Below are 23406 nucleotides of genomic sequence, written 5' to 3'. Positions count from 1 at the left end.
ATTCATGGGAAAACTCACTCACTTAACATGCAGAGAATCTGATACTATGTTCCCTACCAAAATAGAATCTGAAATAACTCATTTCTTCTCCTACAGCATGTACTCTACCAGCATTGAAAGGCCGCCATAGAGAAACTTCAGATCTATCAAGAAATGGTCCATTGCTTAGGTCCCAATCTTGACTGTAGGAATTTCCCCCTCACGTGGAAGAGTAAAGACAGTCCAAGTGTTCCTTTGACTGACATCTTAGAGGTCACAGAGAGGTTTCTGTGGACTTGGAGAGTACTCCAGGTCTCGGTCCAAATTTCTTCCTGACAGTTTTCCCTTTATATCAACTTATAAAAATTCTGCCAGAGCACTCTCGATGAGAAGATAACTAGGAACAAGTTTTAGGTCAAAGAAAGTTGGCCTCATGCTCATCTTCAGCATTTTAGTGCAACGTCTTGCATGGTGAGATGGTTTTAGACCCTGTGTGTCTTTGAATTGTCTAGTAATTGTAAAACTTAAAAATCAAAAACTGTAAAATGCTTTGAAGACTATTATTTCCATGAAGCTACATAATACTTGTAATATAGGATTAACCTCAAATCTATGAAAATGTAAAAGTTAATCTAATCAAGTCACATATTTCTAACCATGCTTTGATTTTTCCAATTAATTTATAGATTCACTGATATCATCTTAAGACTTTTTAAATGCTTTTTATTCCTAATTACAATCTTTAAAAGACAAGAAAAACACTCCAGAATCTTAACTGCATGTTATTAAAAGAAACTAATTTTTATAGTCACTGTTTAAAATTCTCCAACACCATTAAACCTTATCCATCATCCTAATCCCCCGCCACTGGCGTAACTGCGCAAAGTACATCTCTAAACCAATCCTAACAGTGTAACTTAGATGTGACACTAAAGAAATGTCTACAAATAAAAACTTGACTGAAATCTTACACATTCTACTCACTGAGTTAACTGGAAAGCACATCCTCATCTGGTAAATATCACCACTACGTCATAGTTCAAAAGCCTACACTGACGCAATTAGAAAAGCCATCTTTACATCTTTGAAACCTTCTAATTAACTCAATGTATATGTAAGTTTTAAAAATGGCATAAATTAGCATGCTTCTACAAAAGAGACATACTATATTCTAGTACACCGTAGAAGACTATCTTTGACCTCACCTTGTGACCCTGGTTTTAGAAGTCTTCCAAGTTGCTAGCGTATCACTGCTGAGTCTGTTGCCTTGTTAAGAGTTGTTAGAATTTTGTCAGGATGCTATCTAGGACGTTGGGGATAACTCACTGGTAGTGTATTGCCTAGCATACACGATGACCTAGGTTTAATTTCTGAGACAAGAGGGAAAATGCATGTGATATGCATGCCACCCAACTTTTCTTCATAGCTAAATACTCTCAGAAGCTAGAGAGATGCCTCAGAGATTAAGAGCACTGGCTGCTCTTCCAGAGGACCTGAATCAGATTCTCAGCACCCACATGGCAGCTCACAGCCATCTGTTAACTCCAGGCCCAGGGGTCTGATGCCCTCTTCTGGCTTCTACAGGCACTGGACATGCATGTGATACACAGACATAAATGCAAGCAAAATACACAGAGAGAGCTAAATACTCTCATTGCCTGTCAACAACCATGAAAAGTATTTGAAGAACTAATACTATAGCAATAGTGGAATAAAAGTAAAAAGATCAGCCTTAAACAGAAAAGTGTTCTGTTCCAAATACTTTTCTATTTTTAAGACTGAATTCACTAATCTCCCATAGTTCATTAAGACTAGCAACTTTCACATTACAAAAATGAAGAAACATGACATTAAATGCTTTTAAAAGTCCTGAAGAAAATTTGTCTGTTAGCATACAAAAAATCATTCTAAAATTAGTATACTCCTGATTTCAGCAGCTCCTGATGAGTTCTTGCCTGCCTTTCATTGCTGATTTGTTTGCGATAGTCCTGATCATGACCGCCCCCCAAAGGCCCATGTGTCAGCCTTAGTTCCCAGGGTGGCACTTTTGAAATGTGACCCCTTAAGAGCCTAGTAAAGAGGTCAGTGGGTCACTGGCGGAGTGTCCTTGAAGAGATTTCCGTATCCAAGTTCAATCCTCTATCTTTTGCCAAGAAAGAAGTTTCGTTCCACCACAAGCTCCAAGCTGTGGTGTTATTTTTGCCTTAAGCCCCAAAGTAATGCCAATCCATCAAGGACTGCAACTTCCAAAGCTGGGAGCCAAAATAGCATTTCTCTTTATGAATCAGTAATCTCAGCTACTTTGTTGCGGAGACAACATATTACCTCTCATATGAAAGCACATAAAACCACACACGGGCAACAGCCAGATGAGTAATTATACAGCCATAGCCATTAAAGAACAAGCTTTATTACAAGCCATCAAATCTTTTCCTTCTCTTAAACTAAAACGTAATTACATGTTAACCGCAAAACACACACTCCTACACTACCAGTTAGGATATTATCTCACTTCAATTCTAATGTATTTACCAATCCTACTTCTTAAAAACATGAAATGAAAAACGAAGAATTCTAAACTACTAAAAACATGTTTGAAATCAAAGAGCCATGTAATTCTGAATGCTTTCTCTCTCTTTTTTTCTTTAAAACTGGGTGCCAAGAAGCTGAGGCCAAAAGTAGAGCAACTCATTGTGAATGTACTGGCTCCCAAGAGCCTGTTTGCAGGTCACTAAACTGGAACTTGGAATACATTCTTCCATTGAAACAATGTGACAAACAGGCCTTCTTTCCCAGGCCTTCCTACCCAGCCTCCTAAGTCGTTTAAAAAGAAAGTGAACATTAGATACTTTAAAACAGACAAATGAAAAACTCTGCAAAAGAATTGATACATATGTCTCCTCTTGTCCAGTTCTTACGTCTTCTCCCCGTATTCACATGTAAGCATGATAAACTTATCCTCCAGAAAGTAAGTCTCCCAAGACAGCAGCATTAAATTAAGCTGCACTGCCCGTGGCTATAAGGTACTCTACCCCCCTAAAATCAGTTGTTATTCATATTACATTACAAAATCAGCATTTGTATTTATTACTTTTAAGACTTTGGGGTCTAGAACTGAAAACATTTGTCTAGTATATGTGAGGACCTGAGTTCAAACCTTAGCACCACACTTTAAAAAAAAAAGAGTTTTGAATTTAGCTTGGTATAGTGGAAATGTTCTTAGGTCCCTGAAATACAGTAGGAAGGGAAGCTGTGTCTGTAAATGCCAGCACCTACTCTTTCCTGGAAAGCACCCATCTAGGCACTGAGAACACAATAAAACATCTTGTAAGGAAAAAAATTAAAATGCAAGAATGATAAGTGACCATCAGAAACTATAACAACCTCTAACTAAGAATGGAATGAGAAGAGGGGAGGTGACCTGGTCAAGAAGACGAGAGGCTCAAAGAGAAAGAGGGACTGAAGTGGAGAAGATGAGAACAGCGTCTTTAAAGAAGGTTCGGAGTACATCTCTATCCCGGTGTCAATGGGGAAAGCCTGAAGTAAGCAAGCAGGTGGGGTATGCAACATGGGGCCTGGAAAAAGAAGCATTTAAGGTTAGACCTATCCCCTGACCAAACTGAAACTCAGAATCTAGTCACCTGAACCAGAAGAGTTTGTAAGACTGGTGGCAGGCTACCAGGTCTGTGAACTCTAAGCCACACAGGACTCCATCATCCTTCCTCCCTCCTGCCCTGTGGACCACATTTTGTGGAAAACTGGAAGAGTTCCTTTGCCTTATTTTGCTTGGCCCCTTCTCCCTGCACTGTATCCCACCCATCCCCCCACCAGCCCTCACTGGAAAAGCAGAGGAGTCAAGCACTGACAGCGAGGGGGGAGACACCCAAGGATGGATACAAAGAACAGAGAAGCATGAAGGGAGAAATATGAGTCCAATGGCCTCCTGCGTCTAGGCATGGAATCTCAGCTCCCCAGGAGGCTGAAGCAGGGAGGTCACAGGTCCAAGGCCAGCACAGACAATGAAGAGAGGTCCTCTCCCAACAGGAAAGTAAGAAAGCTGGGGATACAGTTTAGTGGCACAGCATATTCCTAACATTATGAGGCCCTCTTGATGCAACCACAGGTACAATCAACCAACAAAATGAACTACCTAGTTAAGGCGAAGAAGTGCAAATCAAATGTTGAGAGCTTACTTGGAGGTTCTAGCAGGGTTGCGGCCACTCATAGACCCTTGACAAAGACCAGCCCTCCCCTATTAGGGAAGGTCTTTCATTTTTACCAACCACACAGCTTAGGAAGGAATGCAGTCAGGGTGGTGAGGGAGGAAGAGGCACCTGCCTAGCCATCTAGATCAATCAAATCAATCCTGGTGATCGATGGGCTGAGAGGTATCACAAGCTGATTACCCTCACTCATATCTAAACACCCTGGGAGACTCTTTAGTGGAATGGTCGCTAAGCAACGAATCAAAACAAAACCTGGCTTCTCCGCTAGCAAGAAGTCATGTGTCTTCAGGGAAGTCACTCCAGCTGTCTACCACTTGGTTTCCTCCTGCGGCCTGGCTTCTATCTGCCCACTAAAGCAACAGAGCTTCGCTTCCTGCTCTGGCCTACTGTCCATGTGTACACAGGGCTAAAGCAAGAGGAAACCAAGGCAAACAACGGATGAGCAGCTAAAGACGATGTGCCACAGCTCATACTCTGAGCTGGGTGTCACCTAACCACTTCCGAGGACTACCTTACTGCTAGAAAACCCATCACGTGTGCCTGAGGTCATTTTTCTCTCCTTAAGGTGTCGTCTCTCTAGTTAAACTCTATGTCAAAGATGGGGTACTTCTTAGAATGAGCCAACAAAACTTAGCTGGTTTTACTCTGGTGTTTATTTATTTGACTTAAAATTCTTTGCAGGTCTCAGATTATAGCTTAGTGGTAGAGCACGAACCTAGCAAATATACGACCCTGGATTGAATCCTCAGCAACACTAAAAGACTAAAAGACTGCCTAGTCCAGTGGTCCCCAACCTTCCTCATGCTGCAACCCTTTACTACGGTTCCTCACATTGTGGCGACCCCCAGCCATAAAATTATTCATTGCTACTTTATAACTATAATTTTGCTAGTTATGAATTTTGTAAATATATATGTTCTCTACTGGTCTTAAGGTGATTTCTGTGAAAGGGCCATTTGACACCCAAAGAGGTTGCAAACCCGGGTTGAGAACCACTGGCCAAAGAGAGTCTGTGGAGTCAGAGTGAGATTCGGATCTGGCCGTGCCCTTAGGCTAAAATGTAAAGGCAGTCAGCCTTGTGGAGGACGCATTCTTCCCAGGTGTTCTCATTCCCACGTCACAGCATTAGTTCCAGTTAGATACAGTATTTTTTTTTCTATCTTAAGACTATCTCGCTAAGTGGTGGTGGCACATGCCTTTAATCCAAGCACTTGGGAGGCAGAGGTAGATGAATCTCTATGAGTTCTAGGTCAGCCTGATCTACAGAGCGTGTTCTAAGACAGGCTCCAAAAGCTATACAGGAAAGAAAAAAAAAATCTCAGTATGAAATCACTGACTGGTTCCATTGTATTTATACAACACTGATTTTTCAGATTTTAATAGATTTATACTGAGTTTGATATGCAATCTTACGTTAGTATAGGTTGAGTATTCCTTATCCAAAAACTTAAAATCTAAAATGATTCAAATCCAAAACATAATGCAAGAAATTTTTCATATCTGATATCATCCGGGTGTAGTCAAGACCCAGAAGCACTGGGAACCATGCATTAAATTCCCTTCAGGATATGTGAAGAAGGTAGTATGAGGAACAGATGCTCCCTGTTTAGGCTTGGATCTCACCCCATGATTCATTATGTACATACAAATACCCGACGAGTCCAAAACATGTCACATTCCTGGTCTCTGGCATTTTGAGCAAGGGATACTCAACCTACTCAGCAACGAAGAATGTTTATAAAGAAACAACACTGCAAAGATACCCATCACATGAAGGCCCGTGAAGTAAGATGCCCCATTTCCTATCTTTCCAAAGGCTTCAGAGTCCTCTCCTCCCACATGCTCGCTGCTCTCTGCCTCTCAGGGCCTCCTCCACTAAGCAAGACTTTGGAAATGATCTTGACAGGGACCTGTGAGTATGGCTTTTAGTTCAACCAAATCAACCCTGGCAAGCAGTGGGCTTGCAGGTATCACAACCTGATTACCCTCTTATCTCTCCTGTATCTGAACACATTAGGAGGCTTTAATGAAATAATCTCTAAGCAACAAATAATAATTTTAAAAAAACCTGATTTCTCTTCTGGACACAAGTCATGTCTTCAGGGAAGTCACTGTCTTCTGTCTACCATTTGGTCGCCAAGTGTCTGACTTCCACCTGGCCATGTTATCATTAAATTTGAAAAAAAAAATTAAATAATTACAACTATTATGTAAACAACTTGCTATAACTTAAATGTGAAATTTCCCTACTGGGATTAAAGGCATACAACCACTGCCTGGCAGAACTAGGAGATTTTAAAATTTAAATTAAACATTTAAATTATGCTAATTACTAAAATGTTATCAAAGACTGTTAGACTCTCAAAGCAACTGGGCTGACAAACATTTAGTACACTTTAAAGATAGTTTAGAATAAAACTTCATAGTAAAAGGTTCTTAAGAGACTATCACCTTTTTGTTGATGATCGGAACAGACAAGAAATAGTTGGGTTGATAATCTTTCGAGGGTTTTTTCCTCTTCTTTATGGGCTCATTCTTGATGCCTTCATTTTCTTTACTTCTCTTTGAATTTGCTTGAGGTACGTCAGTGACTAGAGGAAAACAAAGATAACCTGGTTGAAAAAGGAAGAAGTCATGCAGTGTGTATAATCATATATAATTGTCATTTTCAAATGTAAAGCAAGAGTCAGCAAGAATTTCCATAAAGAACAAAATTATAAATGGTTTGAGCTTTGCAGACCACAGGGTCTGTCTTGCAGCTACCTAACTCTGACAAAACAAATCAAAGGATATAGCTGTGTCCCAATAAAGCTTTATTTACAAAAGGGGGTCAGGCAGATTTATACCTTAGGTAGGGCAACACTAACAAGCATTCTCTACTACATGCCAAAGGGTTGGGTTTTTTTTTTCTCATTGTTTTTGTTTTGTTTTTTGAGGAAGGGTCTTGCTATAAAAACCAATACCCCTTCTTAGGCCACCAAGTTCAGGACTATGAGCATGAGCCATTACGTCTGGCATCATGGTGTTTCTACCACTAAGAAAGTGGACTGTTGGTTGGTTGGTTTGTATTTGATTATTTCACCCATTCCCTGTGACCTAACTTCCTTCTGCTAGCCCACTTCCTCCTAGCACAATGTCCTACCACTTCCCAGGAAAACTGGTGACCTAGTACTCAGGCCACTGAGGATATTCATGATCCAAACTGTAGCAGGTGGATCATGTCAGACAGGCTCTAATGTCAATTTACAAATCTTTCCACAGGCTAAAGAGGAGACAATGTGAGCATAAAATTGAATAAAAAATTTGGTAGTGTGAATTTTATCAGATATGATCAAACCCACCATTTCATAATGATTCTAAAAAGAAAAAATTAAAACCAGAATTCAGTTACCTCTGCAGAAGTGAGAGAAACATTATTCTAAAAAATAATCACTCATGTGCACATGGTACAATTTTATGCCCATATAGTGTGTTTGGGGTTTTCTGCCTTTAATCCAGTGCCCTTTGACACACTCCACCTGTGACACTGTGAGCCACTGTCACGTTTTCTCTTGTTTATAGGATCTTCTTGATATTTACCAAGTTTATCTGTAGAACCAAAACACAGCATCTCTCTGCTTTCTCACTCCCTGACTTCATTTTCCCCCAACTTTGGGAATACGGTCTGTGTTCCAAAGCACAATTTGCTGTTATTCCATTTGCTTGCTTTCACATGAAAAGATAAAAAGCAAATATTTATATAATCATCTAGTTTACCGATAAAATCGGTGACTTGAGGTCACAAAGTGCAAAAAGCTTTGGCTGTCTGCCCTGAATCTTTCACCAGATTATTTATAGTGATTTTACTGGTTAGCAAAAAGTCATCTGTGGAAATACAGCTTGCAAACTCATAAACTTAATTTATTATACTTGTTAATTTTCATAATGACTTTAGTAGCCTTTTATTGTACACTGATAAACTTGATGTCAGTGACAAGGGCCGTTACTTTCTCAACCGCAGATTTTTTTTTAACCAAAGCACCACGTGTCATCTTATGTAAATTATCTAATTTCTCCTCAATTCTATTTATTCATTCAAAAACTACAAAGGAGTGAATTAGAAGAGAAATTAATTTAATTTAACTAAGTACTCCATCTGTTATTGTGGGTTGATTGTTTCCACACTTGCTCTTAATTAAAATGCTGAGAATAAATTAGAGTTTGTTTTGATGTTTCCTTTCTTGTTACTTAAGCAGATAAAAATCTTTCAAGTAGGCTGGGAGTGACTCTGTTCACCTGCAAGTCTCGGGACTCGGGAAGGCAAAGGCGGGAAAGCTACTGAGTTCAAGGCCAACCGGGGCTACTATCTTAAGAGTCATTATCTTAAAAAATATAAATAAATAAACCGAGTCACCTTAGTCACCTAGTGATATCACAACCATCTGAGGCAGCAGCATTCTCTATGATGTTCAGACAAATAATAATAGCCTAATGGGTCGGCCCACCCTGACATCTACTCCATCTACAGTGCTTGAAGGGACTGGTCCTGTAGAATAGGAACCACGGGATGTTCAAGACTCAACAACAGGATACCTAAGAGGAGTTTGGTGACCGTCCAGTGATGATGGTGTACCAGAGGACTTGAACCAGACCAATGACTCACTGCAGGGAACACTGTGTGGGTGGGCTGGCTGGACAAAAGGGTCTACTGAGTGACACACCGCAGCACCCAGTGCCACTAGGAGAGGCGAAGAGGTGTTGGAAAGTAGTGTTGTATATGTGTGTTGCTTTTAATTGATTTGGGAATGGGAGTTTCTTTGGGGAGGATGCTGCAGGGGTGAAGGGAAGGTATGGAGAGACTGGGAGGTGAGCAGGAATGGGGTGCATGATGTGAAACTCCAAAGAATCAATAAAGAATTACATTATAAAAAACAAATAGCCTAGTCTCAGAGCATAGCCATTCATTATGCAGGACACATTACTGTATGCAGCATTTGTCTTCCCAACTAATTATATAAAGGACACAGAACATAATTTATCTCTTTTTAACTGACACAGCATAATCGCTGATATCTGTATATACTAAGATAAATCTTTTCTATTCCAAAAAAATTAGATGATTTTTGTTTTATATTTTAAATTTTTAAAAATATGCCTTAACTAGTTAATAGATAATAAAATGGTCATTTCCTTTATCTCAAAATCCTTAAAAGTTATATTAGAACTGTGTGAAGAAGCCCAGCATGGTGATGAATGCTTATGTTCCAATGCTTATTAGGGCAGGAGGATCAGAGAAGTTCAGGCCAGTTTTAACTACATAATGACTGTGCAGCTGCTCTGAAGGCCAGGAGACAGTCTCAAAACATACACACATATGAACAAAATGAATTTTGAAGACATAAAATGGTGTAGGAGGTCCTTCTGTCTGTGTGTTGCTTTTCTTGATTAATGAAAAAAGAAATTGCCTTGACCTGTTGATAAGGCAGAACTTAGGTAAGCAAGGAAGACAGAACTGAATGCTGGCAGAAAGAAGGGTGGAGTAAGAGACACCATGGAGCTGCCACGACTGGAGATAGACATGCTAAAACTTTGCTGGTAGGCCACAACTTCGTGGTAAGGCACAGATTAATGGAGATGGGTTAAATTAAGTTGTAAGAGTTGAGCTCCCGGTGCTGGAGAGATGGCTCAGAGGTTAAGAGCATTGCCTGCTCTTCCAAAAGTACTGAGTTCAATTCCCAGCAACCACATGGTGGCTCACAACCATCTGTACTGGGGTCTGGTGCCCTCTTCTGGCCTACAGGCATACACACAGACAGAATATTGTATACATAATAAATAAATAAATAAATATTAAAATATTTTTTTATTTAAAAAAAAAAAAGAGTTGAGCTCCCAAAGTCCAGTTGAAAGGCAGAAGAAGGGAGAAGACGAGCAAAGAAGTCAGGACCACAAGGGGTTGGTGCACCAGCTGAGGCAGTGTGCCTGTTCTATAAGAGCTCACCAAATCCAGCTGGGCTGGGTCTGAATGAGTATGTGATCAAACTGAACTCTCTGATTGTGACTGACAATGGGGGTTGACTGAGAAGCCATTGATAAAGGCATTGGGACTTGTTGTTACGGCATGTTCTGGCTTTGGGGGACCCTAGTCTATATGGATGCACAGCTCCCTAGGCCTGGATGTAGCAGGGGAGGGCCTTGGACTTCCCACAGGGCAGGGTTCCCTGCCCTTTCTCAAGCAGGGTAGGAGAGGGAGGAGGGGGTGTGGGGGAGTGTGAGGGGAATGGGAGGAGGGGAGGAAGTGTAAATAATTGAATGGAAAAATTTTTTAAAAAAGAAAAGTTAAAAAAATAAAAAGAAATATAATAAATAAATATAAATATAAAAATAAAAATAAGTAAAAGTTAGAGCTAATGGGCCAAGCAGTAATTTATTAATACAGTTTTTGTGTGGTTATTTCAGGGCTAAGCTTGCCTGGCGGCCAGGACGAACAAGCAGGCCCTCCTCCTACAATAAAATAAGGATTAACAGCTTCTATAAAGCTGAATTTCACATTTAGGAAAGCCATGTAACTAGAAACCAACTCTCAAATATTTTGTTATGAATCTTGATTTAAATGTGGGCTGGAGAGATAGCGGAACAGGTCAGGGTGCTTGCCACGAAGCCTGAGAGTCTCGGTTCAATTCTCAGGACCTACATAGAGAAGAGAGAGAACCGATTCCCTCAAGTTGTCCTCTGACCTCCACATGTGTTTTGGCATGCACACACTCATACCTATCTACCTACATACATGCAGACATACATATATATCCACACAAACAAAAAAGTGTAATTTTTAAAATGTTGCTTGACTGTTTAGAATTGACAATCTAGATGACTATGATCTGTGAAACTAAAACTCTCCCCCATCTCCTGTGGGAAGCAGGCTAGGCTATTCCCATCAGCAAAATGACTCCCATTCCCCATTCAGCCGCAAAGAACAGCAACACCAAACATTTTCTGGATGTTTCCTGGGTTTCTAGCCAATTTGTGATCTATGAGTTTTGACAACAAAGAATCAGACAACTGTTAGCACTCAAAAGCATGACAAGTTTTTAAAATGAAATAAAGATGAAGTGCATGACTAAATGTACTGTCCACTGCTTCTAAATATTTGTTTAAATAATACAGTACTTACTTCCACAATCATCTTGAATGTCTACAGCAGCAAACGGCATGTCCGTCAGAGAGTCCACAGTGCTGGCTTCTAATTCCCCTGAGACTTTGTCTTTGCTTAACACACTTTCACATTCATGGGAATTTATTTCTCCTATAACAAACCAGAGAAAGAAACAAAGATTATCCAATTGTTGAACTCCTATCCAGAAACCAAAACACCTCAGCTAAGCAAACAACATATAGCATCCTGCATGAAGAGAGGCTATGACTTGGTCTTTTAGCACAGGCTTGTTTTTTGTTTGTTTGTTTTTCGAGACAAGGTTTCTCTGTGGTTTTAGAGCCTGTCCTGGAACTAGCTCTTCTAGACCAGGCTGGTCTCAAACTCACAGAGATCTGCCTGCCTCTGCCTCCTGAGTGCTGGGATTAAAGGTGTGCGCTACCACCACCCGGCCACAGGCTTGTTTTTAAAGGTGCATTTTGACATTAAACAGTAAGCTTTCAGGGCTGGAGGGATGGTTAAGAGGTTAAGTGCACTGGCTGCTCTTGAGAGGTCCTGAGTTCAGTTCCCAGCAACCACATGGGGGCTTACAGCCATTTGTACTAAGATCTAGTGCCCTCTTCTGTCATGCAGGTGTACATACAAGCAGAACACTGTGTACTTAATAAATAAGTCTTTAATTTAAAAAAAAGTAAGCTTTCTAAAGCTTTAGTACTTTTCTGAAGTGCAGTGTTCAATCCGGCATAGATAACAACAGAGAAAATCTATAATCTTCTATCTTTTAAAAGCCACATTTTTTCACATCTTCTGGCAACTAAGTGTTCACTTGTTTATTGTGTCTTCTCATGTTCATTTTCAGTAATGTTAGCTATATAGGGAACTTTAAAATGTATCGTTTACTGTTTTTATTAGCATATATTAATTACACATTACAGGTTTCATTATGACATTTGCATACATGAACACAGTGTATTTTGATGATGGTCACACACACATAGACACACGCATACACACACTTTGCCCTCTCATCCCTTCTCACTCACATTTTGTGTTCAAATCTCTATAAGCTCTAGTCTTTTTTTCTTCCATAAATTCTTCCACTCCGCCATTAAACTTAACACTGGGAATCTAGTTAAAAATACTTGAGGCTGCTTAGTGGGTAAAGGCTCCTGCCGGGAAGGTCTGGCCACCTGAGCTGGATCCCCAGAACCATGAATGGGTAGAGAAAACAGATTCTGATTGTTTCCTGACCTCCATCCATAGGTCACAGCACACATATCCTCCCACATACGCAAGAGATTGTTCAATACATGGTTCTAACTATGCATTTATGAAATTCAGCTATGAGACTCAAATCACCTTCACAGTGTTTTGTAACAGCCCTCCCATGTCATGCACTAAGTCACACTTCACATTTGGTCTTTGTCTTCTTGTTACGGGTGGAACAGCCACAATGTTGTGGGTGGAGGGCTAAGGAAAGGAAGACTTCAACTGATAAAGTTAATGCCAAGTAAGTTTACCTGTCAGTGGTCTCCCCGGTACCATTATTCACCATACCTCTAGTGATAGCCACAAATGTTACTTGGACTGAAGAAAACCCAGGAATACTTACATAATTTTCACCCGGTGTAATCAGTGAAGACCAACCTACCCTGAAGACTATAAAAGAAAACATGCATTTCCTGATGCTGTAATCCTCTATTTTCAAATGCAATAATTGCAAAACACATTTCATTAAGAATATGGCTTACATGCCTGGAGAGATGGCTCAGGGGTTAAGAGAACTGGCTGCTCTTCCAGAAGATCTGGTTCAGTTCCCAGTACCCACATGGCTCAGAGCAATCTGTTAATTCCAGTTCCAGAGAATCCAACACCTTCTCCTGACTTCCAAAGGCACTGCAAACTTCTAGTACACAGATATAAGACACAGCAAATGAGGCAGAAGCACAAAATAAAATAATAAATCTGAAGGAGGAGGAGGTGGCTCCTTACAGGGCTAGAGGCATGGCTCAGTGGTTAATAGCACTTGTTGCTCTTCCAGAGAACCTGGGTTCATTTCCCAGTGTCCAGCTCTAAGCACCCACATCTAGAAACTCACCCACTGCCTATAAACTCTAGTTCTGGAAATTTCACACTCTCTTCTAGCCTCCTTAGGCACCTGGATACTCCATCATACATACATTCAGGAGCACTTGTACACATAGTCACGTGTATGTACAAACACGCACATATACACACACATGCACATATTTTAAGTAAATCTTTTAAAATATAAATGTATATATAATGTGTATGTGTGTATATATGTGTATGTGATATACATATATAATTTATACACACACATATATAAAGTGACTTACTTACCCAGGGAAACAGTTCAGAAGTATAGTACCTCATATGAACAAGGCCCTAGTTTCAATCTCTGGCATCCCAAAAATCTAAATAAATAAAACAAAAAAAGAATATTGTCTGCAAACTGGGACTGTCCAGGCTGTAATCCTAGTGATTAGAAGAGAGGATGGTCTCAACTTCAAGTCCTTCCACAGCCTGAGTTCAATGCCAACCTGAACATCACTAGTCTTGGTTTTAAAAACATAAACTTTAAAAGTAAGCAAACAAACAAACAAACAAATCATAAACTCTAGCTCCTCTACCTTCTCCTCCTCCAGACAGAAAAGAAGTAAAAAAGAAGGCTGGAAACATAGATCAGTGGCACAGTGCCTTCCTAGCAAAGTGTAAGGCCCCAGTACTCTGAGAAGTATATGTTATATTTTACAAAATAATAATAATTCTCATAATAGTTCATAGTTAATATGCATACTAAAATACAAAATTTTATTACAATTTGAGTGACTTCTAAAATTATTCAAACATACCCACCCAACCTGTTTTCTGGATTTTAGAAAAAAAGATAGTACCTTTCTCAGTCATGTTCAATATCATAAAGACACTAAAAGTGTTTTCTTAATAATGCTATTTATACAATTCAGACTTTAGGAAGTATGAGTGTGCAGAGGTTGAATGAGAATGGCCCTCATAGGCTCATACATTTGAATGCTTTATCCCCATTGGTAGAACTATTTCGGAAAGATTAAAAGTGTGGCCTTTCTGGAGGAGATACGCCACCAGGAGTGGCTTTGAGGTTCCAAAACCCACGCCATGGCATTCCCAATGAGGGTGCTCTCTCTCGTTCTCCTGCTCTCCCTCTCTTTCTCCCTCCCTCCTTCCCTATGTCTCTCTGCCTCATGGTTGTTGTCTGAACACATAAACTCTCAGCTACTGCTCCAGTGCCATGCACGCCTGCCTGCTGCCATGCTCCCCGAGATGACGGTGCCATGCATGCCTGCCTGCTGCCATGCTCCCCGAGATGACGGTGCCATGCATGCATGCCTGCCTGCTGCCATGCTCCCCGAGATGACGGTGCCATGCACGCCTGCCTGCTGCCATGCTCCCCGAGATGACGGTGCCATGCACGCCTGCCTGCTGCCATGCTCCCCGAGATGACGGTGCCATGCACGCCTGCCTGCTGCCATGCTCCCCGAGATGACGGTGCCATGCACGCCTGCCTGCTGCCATGCTCCCCGAGATGACGGTGCCATGCACGCCTGCCTGCTGCCATGCTCCCCGAGATGACGGTGCCATGCCTGCCTGCTGCCATGCTCCCTGAGATGACGGTGCCATGCACGCCTGCTGCCATGCTCCCCGAGATGATGGTGCCATGCACGCCTGCCTGCTGCCATGCTCCCCGAGATGACGGTGCCATGCCTGCCTGCTGCCATGCTCCCCGAGATGACGGTGCCATGCACGCCTGCCTGCTGCCATGCTCCCCGAGATGACGGTGCCATGCACGCCTGCCTGCTGCCATGCTCCCCGAGATGACGGTGCCATGCCTGCCTGCTGCCATGCTCCCTGAGATGACGGTGCCATGCACGCCTGCCTGCTGCCATGCTCCCCGAGATGATGGTGCCATGCACGCCTGCCTGCTGCCATGCTCCCCGAGATGACGGTGCCATGCACGCCTGCTGCCATGCTCCCCGAGATGACGGTGCCATGCACGCCTGCCTGCTGCCATGCTCCCCGAGATGACGGTGCCATGCCTGCCTGCTGCCATGCTCCCTGAGATGACGGTGCCATGCACGCCTGCTGCCATGCTCCCCGAGATGATGGTGCCATGCATGCATGCCTGCCTGCTGCCATGCTCCCTGAGAGAGATGATGGTCATGGATTATTCAGCCCATGAAACCACAAGCAAGGAAGGTCCCCAATTAAATGTCCTCTTTTATAAGCTGCTCCTTACAGCAACAGAAAATTAACTAAGACAGAGTGTCTGGTACATATATGTTCAACAAATTTTAGGTTACTATAGGTCTCCTTACAAGCTCAGAGTACTTGAAAATCATGAAAATAAGTCGAATGTTAGCTTTCTGCATATATAGTAGCATTTTAGAAACACAAATGCAGCTTAGACTTAACAGTTTGAAGAGATCAATATGGATCTTGAATTTTCACAGGCAGCTCCATGTAAAGGACCATCAGCCACCAGGCAGCTTATACACACACACATACACACACACACACACACACACAAATCTTTCAACAAAAGAGCACTTGTAAGCCAGGCACAGGAATACACACATGCCTCTAATCCCAGCACACAGAAGAACGCTGAACTCAAAGCTAGCCTGGGCTACAGACTAAGACTGCAACTCAAAATAACAATATCAATGGTAAAGAATTTTTAAAGTGCTTATACAACTAAACATATTACCTATACACTATTACCCATAACATATATGAAGACTGAATAGAAATCAGAATACAATTAAACAGATCGCCTATAAACTACTTACTACCCATAACATCTGAAGACTGCATAGAAATTAAAATGAAAGAAGTACATAAACCCAATTACAACTGTCCTAATTTTTTCTCTATCCAAGCACTCAGTGACAGGACATAGTCCCAATATGATCCTAGCACGCCAATACTATTTCCTTAGTCCATGTGTCACGCGGAAAGTTCCAGACTCACAATGGCTTCAAGTACAATCTCTCAACCCCATGATGGTGCAAAAGTTGGCCATCATTCCTACTACTGTGACTGAAGGGCAGCTCTCAGAGCCAAGGAGGCAGGGCATGGGGTGGGTTCAGGCTCTCAGAGCCAAGGAGGCAGGGCATGGGGCGGGTTCAGGCTCTCAGAGCCAAGGAGGCAGGGCATGGGGCGGGTTCAGGCTCTCAGAGCCAAGGAGGCAGGGCATGGGGTGGGTTCAGGCTCTCAGAGCCAAGGGGCAGGGCATGGGGTGGGTTCAGGCTCTCAGACAAGGAAACAGGGTGTGGGGTGGGTTTAGGATCTCAGAGATAAGAAGGCAAGGCATAGGCTCTCAGAGCCAAGGAAGCCAAGCATGGGGCGAGTTCAGAATCTCAGAGCCAAAAAGGCAGGGCATGGGGTTGGTTCAGGATCTCAGAGCCAAGGAAGCAGGGCGTAGGATGGGTTCAGGATCTCAGGCAAGGAGGCAAGGTGTAGGGTGGGTTCAGGATCTCTGAGACAAGGAGGTAGGGTGTGGGGTGAGTTCAGGATCTCTGAGACAAGGAGGCAGGGCATGGGGTGGGTTCAGGATCACAGAGACAAGGAGGCAGGGTGTGGGGTGGGTTCAGTCTCCAGAACCCACAGAGTCTGAGGGATGTGGTTAGAATCTCGTTTTCTCTGTTCAACTTTCCTTCCTGACAGCTATTCGGGAAAGCAGTGAACATTCATTAGAAATGTTCAAATTTTAGGTGTTGACTCTTCCCAGACTAGGCACATGAGGCATGGTCCCCTCTTGTGATGTTGGAAGGAGTCCCAACTTCCAGGTAGCCCCATGATCTTGAGATAAAAGACCCAATACTCTAGAGGGGACTGTGTTGATAAGCAATGATGTTCAGCAGGCCAGGTATATTTTAAGGCCTATTTTCTCCTTACAGTCTTTGCCGCTTGACAATGAACACTTACAGCACTGATTCTTGGCAATATACAAAACAGAGGAAACTGGCTTCTGGGTTGTCATACATTCTAAAAACGAAGAGAATAATTAAAATAGCATGGTGAATTAAGTCATTCTTTAAGAAGTCCTTAATCGGGTTTAATTTTTAGTATCTCGTAAGATCAATTAAGCATCTCCACCAAGCAAGCAAAGCAAGTGCTAAGGGAGTCACTTGATGAAGCCAAGGAAGACTCTCACAGCAGCCCCAAACCCATCAGGATCTGGATCCCACCCCAAGCCAATCAGACCAGGTCTACAGCGGAGTAGACCAAGTCAGCCTCCACGATTCTTTAAAAGCTTCTGGGTGATTCTACAGTGCAAGGGAAGTTGGAAAGCCACTGCCAAAACTCTCACTTTTCCTATCCCTTGATCCTCCTCTAAATGATGGATTTCAATAAGGTATGATCAATCACAAAGTAAAAAGGCCACTAAGGGTGCCAGCAATCCAGTTTCCTTCCAGGAACCTAGAGATCCCTTTGGCCACACAAGAAGGACATGACTCTATTGCTCTCCACTTGTATGTCCTCTCCTTGAGATTCTAAACCCAAGTGACGAAACAACCTACCGCTTTAATCAGGACACTCGGTGAAAGTGGGTACTTCCAACAATTTTCAGAAAACATGGTCCTCTGTTCCTTCAGTGCCCCTTTGATTCTTCCACTCCGAGCACGGAGCCAGCTCGCCGCAGGTACCCTACAAATTTTTACTGAACGACTGCACAAAGTACACACCTGGGAGTGGTTCCTAACCCACTGTAGAGCAGCCATCTTGATACCCATGAAAAACAATGGTATTTAACGGCAGCCTGTGAACATGGCAGGCGCCCTCATTTTCACAGAATGAATAAAGGGCACAAAAATAAACACTAAGAAATGGGGGTGGGGGATGCAGCTTGCCTAACACGCCTGGCCCTGTGTTCAATCCCACACAGCAAAACCAAACTTAGGAACTAACCAATACAAGAAAAAAAAAAGGAGACATAATATGATTTACTCTATAGCATTCTCTATCTTTTGTCTGTGTGTACGTTCGCTTTCTTGGTTTTGGTTTTGCATTTTTTTGAGACAAAGTCTCCTAAACTCTAAGCTGGCCTCAAATTTACCATGTAGCTAAGGATGATCTTGAACTTGAATTTCCCCACCTCGGCCTCTTAGGAATTACAGTGGTACACAACAATACACACCTACTTGTCATCATTTAAAAAGAAATAAACCACAATGTTATTTCCAAAAAAAGAGTGTCACCTATAACTCTTTTTTTCTTTTCTTTTATTCTTTATGACACTGGAATTATAGCTTTAATTTTGGAGTTAGCAAATTATTGGGTTCTACTATGGCATCTTCATCCACAGGTATTGTTGCCCTTTGCTCATAGTGGTTCACCCTGCCCACCTCCAGCTGCTTCCCCATCCTCCTCCAGTTAGCCCCTTCTCTTTCCTGTTACATAGGTTTCATTAGTCTGTACTGTCTACCACCTTTAGAATCCCTTCCTCCCCATCACAACCCCCTCTCTAATTCCATGACCTACAAGCACACATATATAAATACATGCATATATCTACATATATAATTTTAATTCAGCTCCCACACATGAGAGAAAACATACAGGTATTTTTCTGAGTCTTGTTTATTTCTCTTAAGATAATTAAAATTTCCAGTTGCATCTATATTTCTGCAACTGTCGTGACTTATTTTTCTTTACAACTGCAAAAATTGCTTTGGAAAAAAACTGCCTTAAAACAGTTGGTCCTTACGCATGTAAACAATAAATTCATTGTTTTGACAGCTATGATGTTGCTTAAATATGCTGGGCTTGGTACATATATATATATAACCCCAGGTATTTGGGGGGCTGAGAGAGGACTGTAAATTCAAAAGAACTCTATCCAACTAACTTCGTGAGATTTCTGTCTCAAATTAAAAGTTAATGAAGCTTGGGATATACCACCATGGGACAGTCCTTGTTTGCCATGTACCAGGCTGAGATTCAACTCTACAAAGTAAATAAATAAATAAATGAAGTCACCTAGGACAGGCATGTTGAGTCACACATGCAACCCCAGAACTTGGCAGGGCAAATGCAGGAGGATGAGCTATCCTAGCCTGAGCTAAATGGCACAAAACATTTTAAAAAGTCACCCAAAATTTAATATGTCATTAATTAAAACAAAATTTATCTTTTTTTGCACAAATCCAAACAACCACAGGGATAAATGTTACACTAATAACAAACATGAATCAAAACTGGAAACTAGCATTACTAATACTAACCAACATTCAAACAGGAACTTTAGGCCAGGCACACTCAATTAGAAGCATTTTGGAAAGTAACTCACTTAATTTATACAATTATGCTATCAGGGAAGACTATTCTTACACCAGCAGATGGTTTAGAAACTTGCCCAGAAGGACATAGGTTCAGGAACTGCCATCTGGATCAAGTGACTCTGTCACATGACCCACAATTTCCAGAATCAACAATGCCCTGTGCCCTTATCATATACCGGCTGCAGCACTGTAAACTGAGGCAGATCTTTCAGAAAGCAATGTGCCAATAGATCAGGGGCAAGAAGAGGGTTGAAAATCTGGGTTTCCATCATATACACTCAAATAAAACTGCTCACAACCTTGCTTGAAGAAAAAAAGTCAAGGGCAGGGGAGGGGGGTAACATAAATGTCAAAGAGAAACACTGCATGCTCATTCTGGAGACTCTGGTGACCAACAGTAACAGTTATGAGGGGCAAGTGTAACAACAGGGGAAAGGTGACTCGAAAAAAAAAAAACAAAAAACCCAGATATATGGGGGCTGCTGAGCTGGCTCAGAGGTTAAGAGCATTGGCGGCTCTTCCAAAGGTCCTGAGTTCAATTCCCAGCAACCACATGGTGGCTCACAACCATCTGTAATGAGATCTGGTGCCCTCATCTGGCCTGCAGGCTACATGCAGGCAGAACACTGTATAAATAAATAAATCTTACAAAACAAAACAAAAAAATATGTGGTGAAGGGTCTGGCTCTTGTAGACTTAGTGTGCACAAAGCCCCAGGTTTGCTCCCCGCATTCCAAAAATAAACAAAATTAATTAAAAGGCAGAGGGAAAACTGCATGCTCTCAGGATTTACAGTTAGAAAAAAGAAGACCAGTGGCTGAAAAGTACTTCTGAATGCTAAACACTTTCCAACTGCTGTACAAAATTTTAAATTGAATATTTCTTTTATAAGAAAAACCATGAACATGTATATTTAAAGTGTCTCCTAAAACCATACACCTACGCTTAAATATTCAACTCATAAGTCCACTTCAGCCAATGGGATCATCAAAGTCAGGCGGACAGAAAACATAAAGACAGACTGCCTAAGTCATACAAAACAGGCTTCATATCTCAACAATGATACACAGCCCCAGTAAGCAAGGCTCTCTTCTAATCCCCGAGCTAAATAGCTATAGAAAGGGCCTGTCTTTCGTTGTGGGCTAGCTACTCCGATTTAGCTAAGAGCAGCAGCATAGCAGGTCTCCAGAAATGTTTAAACTTCAAGCGTCCCCATCCTCATCACGAAAAGGAAACAATCTAAATGATTAAGGAGAAATTGCCAAAGCAGTGCAAATTGTCAAAGCAGTAACAAAGCTTAAAGCGCAGGAAGGTACTTCGACAAGCACTTTAAGCTTTGTTACTATATGGAAAAGACATAAGCCATGCTAACAGCATCCTAAACTGCCAAGCCACACTGTGTAAATGGGCGGGAAGAGTCCTCCCTCCTTCCGTATCTGCCCTATTAACCACGCCCCTGCAGCTCATTAAAAAAAAATCATCTCAAGCAGCGACACTTTGGATTTTTCCACTCACATGAAAGTTATAAACACATTTACACTATGTACCTAATTTATATTTACATATGTAGCATGTACAACGTATTTTAATATTCTTATGCCTTGTATACGTTTAGGATATAACGATCTTGATGAGCACCTTTTTTTCCACCTAATTGCTACCCAAATTCAGCACATAGCAAAAGCTGAGCCAAGCTGAAGTCCATTCTGGGCGCCAGTAGATTGGTGCTAGCTTTAAAGAGCTCGTTTCCAAACCTTGAATAAAACCCTAAATGATACAAGAAGGTGTTCAGACATTTCTATTTGCCATAAAAAATAAAATGAAGATTTTGGGGGTTTTTTTCCCCCTTGGTTTTGTTTACTGCTCCAACCCAGTAGGAAGGGATGTGTTGCAAAAACTTTGGGCCATGGGTCACGAGATCCGAAGAGATAAAAAAAAAAAAAAAACTACAACTCGTGGGATCACACCCCTCGCCACCCGCGGTGTGGGGAGGTGCATCCAGACGCAGCCGGGCAAGCACATCACCCTGACCACGGGAGTGCACCGGGCTTCAGGGTCAGCACAGAGTCGGGTGCAGGAGGGGAGGAACGCGAGGGGCGTGGGGCAGCGGGAGGCCTGGGAGGCGGAGCAGGGTGGCAAGTCCGCCCCACGGCAGAGGCGGCCCGGGGCGCGCAGGGCGGTGCGCTCGCTCTCACCCGCAGCGGGGCGCTCCACGGTCGCGGCGCGGAGGAGACGAAGGCTGAGGCCCGGGGGGCGCGGGGCGGCGGGGACCCTGGCCGCGGCGGCCAGGCCTGCGGAGGCGCGGAGCCCCGCAAGGCGCAGCATCCCCAGCGCCCGCCGCTTTGGGAGGAGCCGGAAGGGGCCGACCCGGCGGGGCGCGGGAACCCGGATTGGGGCCCCGGTTCGGGAGGCGGGGCCGTCCCCGGGGCCACGCTGGGCTCCGACCTCTGGCAGCCCTCCGTGATTTCCTGCGGCGCGGCCCTTCCCGTCCCACGCTTCGAGGGGCGAGATTGGGACCGGCTGAAAGCATTCCTTGGCCTGTTGTCTCTTGAGAACCCGAGTGTTTGGTTTAGCCTGGAGCTTTGAAAACACAGTTCTGATTGCAAAATATGTGGGAAGAGCGAAATGTACAAGGTCTTGTACGCCAATATAAAGAGATGCTTTATTTAGTTTGCTTTAACCCCACCCCCCCCCCCAAAAAAAAGAAAGAAAGAAGGAGGAGGTAAGGAAAACCAAATTGGGACGCAGTCTGAATTATTTTTTTTTAAACAGCAGTTTAATAGCTAGAAGTCGGAATAACTCGATAACTGGAAATCATCTACTGAGTGTTGCACAACAGGTTCCTCTGTATCTGAGTAAAATAGAAGCGGCAGCAATTTTAAAAAGTAGGATAGGAATACTTTTTGCCTTTTTACAAACTACAACTGGCTTTTCCCAGCTAGGGACAAACCAATCAACCTCCACCACCAAAACCAAACCCCCAAACGCCTGGGTGTTGTTGCAAGCAAGCAGTTAAACATAGTTGATACAGCAAGTTATATTTTATCATGCTGAGGGTCATCACGCAAGGTTCATATTCCGAATTCCTAACTATGGTCCTAAGCTTATCTCCCCAAATCTGCTCACCTGTGGGTCTTAGCTGAAGGTAAGATCCAATCTCTAGCAGATTCTGATTCGCGGGTTAGGATCCTGGGGGGAGACTCTCCAGCCGCAGGGCAAATCAAGGTGGGGTGTCTCCAAATATGCAGAGCAGAGCATTGCTCTTGGTCTCTGCTTAAACACTGTCCAGTGGGCGGTGTGGCATTCTAGTCTTGTGTCTGGTTGTCTTGATATCACTGAACTTTAGTTATCTGGTGAACTTCTTGTTTTTTTAATTTATTTATTTATGAGAGATTTCTGTCTCTTCCCCACCACCGCTTCCCATTTCCCTCCCCCTTCCCCAATCAGTTCCTCCTCCCTCATCAGCCCATAGAGCTATCAGGGTTCCCTGCCCTGTGGGAAGTCCAAGGACCACCCACCTCTGTCCAGGTCTAGTAAGGTGAGCATCCAAACTGCCTAGGCTCCCACAAAGCCAGTACGTGCAGTAGGATCAAAAACCCATTGCCATTGATCTTGCTCTACTATGTTCATAGCAGCATTGTTTGTAATAGCCAGAACCTGGAAACAACCTAGATGCCCTTCAATGGAAGAATGGATGAAGAAAGTATGGAATATATACATATTA

General features: G+C 42.7%; 1 protein-coding gene across 6 annotated transcripts in view; it reads right to left on the bottom strand.

Moving 5' to 3' along the window:
• The window catches only part of Akap7 (A-kinase anchoring protein 7), a 131598-nt gene extending 108616 nt beyond the window's left edge, over positions 1-22982 (bottom strand). For 2 of the 6 annotated variants that reach the window (XM_075947426.1, XM_075947416.1), the window contains exons 1-3: positions 21878-22030; positions 11359-11490; positions 6657-6796 (exon numbers count right to left, since the gene is read on the bottom strand). In XM_075947426.1, the coding sequence (XP_075803541.1) occupies positions 6657-6796; positions 11359-11490; positions 21878-22007 (402 nt within the window). In that variant the 5' untranslated portion in view covers positions 22008-22030. Of the gene's footprint in view, positions 1-6656; positions 6797-11358; positions 11491-13088; positions 13176-13701; positions 13776-16325; positions 16344-21877; positions 22031-22808 lie in introns of those variants that run through there. The other 4 variants (XM_075947431.1, XM_075947436.1, XM_075947452.1 and 1 more) reach the window with 4 other exon arrangements.
• Positions 22983-23406: the final 424 nt, after the last annotated feature.

The sequence above is a fragment of the Microtus pennsylvanicus genome, chromosome 1 (genome assembly GCF_037038515.1).
Source record: "Microtus pennsylvanicus isolate mMicPen1 chromosome 1, mMicPen1.hap1, whole genome shotgun sequence".
Lineage (NCBI taxonomy): Eukaryota > Metazoa > Chordata > Mammalia > Rodentia > Cricetidae > Microtus > Microtus pennsylvanicus.
The sequence above is the reverse complement of the archived record's forward strand: the minus strand, read 5'-3'. Positions and strand labels throughout refer to the sequence as shown.